The following is a 3,666-nucleotide window of genomic DNA, read 5'->3' as shown; positions in this document are numbered from 1 at the left end:
GACCCGCCTCCAGAGGGCCTGCGGGACGTGCCACTGTCCCCCTGGGGCACTGGCCTCCGGGGCTGGCTCTGTGAGGGGGGGAAGGCTGGGAAGGAAGCGTGCCCAGGGCCCCATCCTCCCCTCACCTCTGGGCTCTGCCAAGTTACTTCGCAGTCTGACCAGCTGTGTGTCCTGTGTGCCTGTCCTTTCTGCCACTTGCTTGGTTTCTGGTGGACCAGCGGCCACCCACTCCGTCACGGGTTGGTAGGCCCTGGCAGTGCAGAACGCTGGTAGGCTGAGGTCCGCAGCATCATCCTAGCATACAAGCAAACACTGACCTTGGTGAGTGGTGGCTCAAGTGGTAGAGCACAAGTTTTGAGGAAAGAAAGGAAAAGAAACAAAGTCAGGGACAGCACCTGGGCCCTGAGTTCAAGCCCCAGGACCATGGTGTGCACGAGCAAGAATGTCACCTCAGTGCTGGGCGTGGCTCAGTGACAGCGCGTTTGCTCAGTGAACCCAAGATCCGGGGCTCCCTTCCAATCATCACCAGAAGGAGACGTTTCTGTGGCTGGTTCAGAATTGCTGCTTGGGGGCCTCAGTTTCTCCCTGTGCCCCCTCCTCTCTACTCCTCAGCTTCCCTCCACCTCTCCCTCTATGCTCATACCACAGCCTGCCCTTTCCCCTGCTCCGTTCACCTTTCCCCTGCACAGCCCGCCCGCCCTTTGGCCTTGCTCACACACACACATACACACACACACACACAGTTCACCTCTCCCCCTCCCCCCCCACAGTTCACCTTTCCCCCCCTCACAGCCCGCCCTTTGGCCTTGCTTACACAGCCCTTTCCCCTGCACATCTGGCAGCTTCAGATAGAACATTGTGTAAACAGGGTCTACGTGACCAGGACAGGAAACTGAGCCCTGGCGGGAAGGAAGCCCCAGGCGGCGGAGAGGCCTCCGGGGGAGCCAGCCCTCCGCGCTGCAGGTCAGAGGACTGGACGGCCCCCTGCTGTCCAGCTCGGGACAGAGGCGGTCAGGGCATGCATCTCAGGCTGGACTTCTCGTGTGTACAGACACACCTCTGTGTACACACACATACACACCAACACACATCTGCATATCCACATACATCCATACCCACACACAACACATATATATGCACATACCCACACCCACATGTATACAAAGACATCCACACACACACCACCACACATATTCACACATATGCACACCAACACATCCATATATGTAATACACATCCACACACACCAACACACACATATCCACATACACACGTCCACATATCCATACACATATCTACACCCACATACCTACATACCAACACAATACACACACACACACACACACACACGGCCATGGTCCCAGAACCCTGGAGGAGACCCAGGCTAGAGCTGACGCAGAGCGCAGCTTGCCTGCCGGAACAGAGACCTCAGGCCACAGGTCTTGCTCGGGAGGGGGCTGGTCCTTGGTAGACATCTGTCTGTGACCGTGACCTTGTCTACATGTCCCCACCACTCCCTAAAAGGGCAAAGATTCTCCTAGTGTACGTCAGCCTTCCAGCCCACCTATTGGCCAGAACGGGGTCATGTGGCCTGCACTTGGCTGCAAGGGAGGCTGGGGTGAGGGGCTGGTTCTCAGAGAGTAGCAGGGCTCCCGCGGGGAGAGTGGACTGCTTCTGCCACGGCAGCAGCCAGGGAACACCTGGCGGTACGCCAGTGCGTGGCGCTGAGCCGCCCGAGGGTCAGGTGGTGGCGGTACGCCAGTGCGTGGCGCTGAGCCGCCCGAGGGTCAGGTGGTGGCGGTACGCCAGTGCGTGGCGCTGAGCCGCCCGAGGGCTCAGGCGTCCGCTGTTCTTAGTCTGGTCGTGGCTCCGGCACTGCCCCGTGTGGTCCTTCCTGTGTCTCTTAACATTGGCGCTGGGCTCTGCTGGGGCCACAGCTCTCCTCCAGCAGGGCTCACAGCGGCCTTAACTGGCTGCCCAAGCGCTGCCAGCCTCCTGTCCTCACAGCCTGCCAAACAGATGGCCTGGCTGGGCAGGGCTCAGCCTGGGCAGAGGGAGAGGCTCACCGGCCCCTGTGTCTGCGCAGGCCCCCGTGTCTGGCATCAGGACGAGTGGGGGGGGGGTGGCCGCAGGAAGCCTGATGTCTGCAAGGAGCCGCAGTTCTTGCCAAGGCCCGCAGGCCAGGCAGCGGAAGCGAGGGCCCCCCACCCCCGTCACCTGCGACTGTCAGACCGGAGCCCTGTCGCGTGGGAGGTGCTGCCCTCTGCCCCCACCAGGCGTCTGCCCTGTGCTGATGGAGACTTGTCTGTCGGGGCAAGGCGCACGGGGGCTGGGCCGGGAGGTGTGGGGCCTCCCCTCCCCGCTGACCCGGCCCTGTCTGTCTCCCCAGGTGGAGCTTTACAACTCAGACCCCCTGATCTGCCGCGCAGGGCTGAAGGTGTGCTTTGGCATCCAGCTGCTGAACGCTGTGTCGCGGGTGGAGCGCGCCCTGCCCAAGCTGACCGTGCCCTTCCTGCTGCTGCAGGGCTCTGCTGACCGGCTGTGCGACAGCAGGGGGGCCTACCAGCTCATGGGCTCCGCCCGGAGCCTGGACAAGACGCTCAAGGTGAGCACGGCCCCCACTGCTCCTCAGGCCGCCAGCAGGCTCGGCTGCCCTGCGGCGGGTTGCATGCGCAGGGAGAAGGGGCGTCAGGAGACGATGGTCAGAAAAGAACCCAGTGGACACTGGGCAGATAAGCTCTGGGAGAGTGTCAGGTCCAAGCTCCAGGGCGGCCTTAAGACTCCAGGAAGAGCAGGGTTACGTGACGCCCGTGGCCCCTTGTCTGTGTGTGACGCCCGAGGCCCCTTGTCTGTGTGTGTGACGCCCGTGGCCCCTTGTCTGTGTGTGACGCCCGTGGCCCCTTGTCTGTGTGTGACGCCCGTGGCCCCTTGTCTGTGTGTGACGCCCGTGGCCCCTTAAACACTAAGACCTCCTGGGGAGTATAGGTAAATGCTGTGGGCAGGAAGCTGGAGGAAAGTTCCAGAGTCATTCCACGTGAAGGGCTGTCTTGAAATTGAAGGAGTGTTGGGAGAGGGTGGGCTACAGAGTCCCTGGAGAGGGACGGTGGCTGGAGCTGAGCAGGAGGGTGGGGAGGGGTGGCGGCCCAGCGGCGGGCGCAGAGGCGCACAGCCCTCCCGCCGTCCTGGCTGTGTGGGCCACCCTGGAGTCCAGGTACGAGAGGCGTCGGGCAGTGTGGGGACAGGCCGCGGCCGTGCAGGGCCGGCCCTGACACCGCTGCGCCCCACAGATCTACGAGGGCGCCTACCACGTGCTGCACAAGGAGCTTCCCGAAGTCACCGACTCCGTCTTCCAGGAGATCAACACGTGGGTCTCGCAGAGGACAGCCCAGGCAGGGGCAGGGTCCCCACCCTGAGGGCCGCGCGCCGCTCATGGCCCTCACGCCCGGGCACACGGGAGAGGAGGGCAGAGCTGGCTTCTCAGACGTGGCTCGCAGAAAACCCCAAAGCCAAACCAAACCAATTGGAGAAATCCTTAGCACAATTTACTTAAAAAGAAAAAGACGTCCTGGTCCTGCGTGAGGCAGGCTGCGGCCGGACCTGCTTACGGGTGGAGGCCTCGTGCGCAGGAAAGGCCGGGCGGGTGAGACGGGCTGAGCCGCCCCCCCC

The 3,666-nt window shown here is 62.7% G+C and overlaps 1 protein-coding gene across 2 annotated transcripts in view; it reads left to right on the top strand.

Moving 5' to 3' along the window:
• Mgll (monoglyceride lipase) overlaps positions 1 to 3,617 on the top strand; it is an 87,077-nt gene extending 83,460 nt beyond the window's left edge. The window contains exons 7-8 of one of the 2 annotated variants that reach the window (XM_013032327.1): positions 2,390 to 2,605; positions 3,288 to 3,617. In XM_013032327.1, coding sequence (XP_012887781.1) covers positions 2,390 to 2,605; positions 3,288 to 3,413 — 342 coding nt within the window. In that variant the 3' untranslated portion in view covers positions 3,414 to 3,617. The remainder of the gene's footprint in view (positions 1 to 2,389; positions 2,606 to 3,287) is intronic. The other variant, XM_013032328.1, reaches the window with a different exon arrangement.
• The last annotated feature ends 49 nt before the right edge of the window (positions 3,618 to 3,666 follow it).

Source organism: Dipodomys ordii, unplaced genomic scaffold (assembly GCF_000151885.1).
Source record: "Dipodomys ordii isolate 6190 unplaced genomic scaffold, Dord_2.0 Scaffold153, whole genome shotgun sequence".
Lineage (NCBI taxonomy): Eukaryota > Metazoa > Chordata > Mammalia > Rodentia > Heteromyidae > Dipodomys > Dipodomys ordii.
Note: the sequence above shows the minus strand (reverse complement) of the source record. Positions and strands in the feature narration are given on the sequence as shown.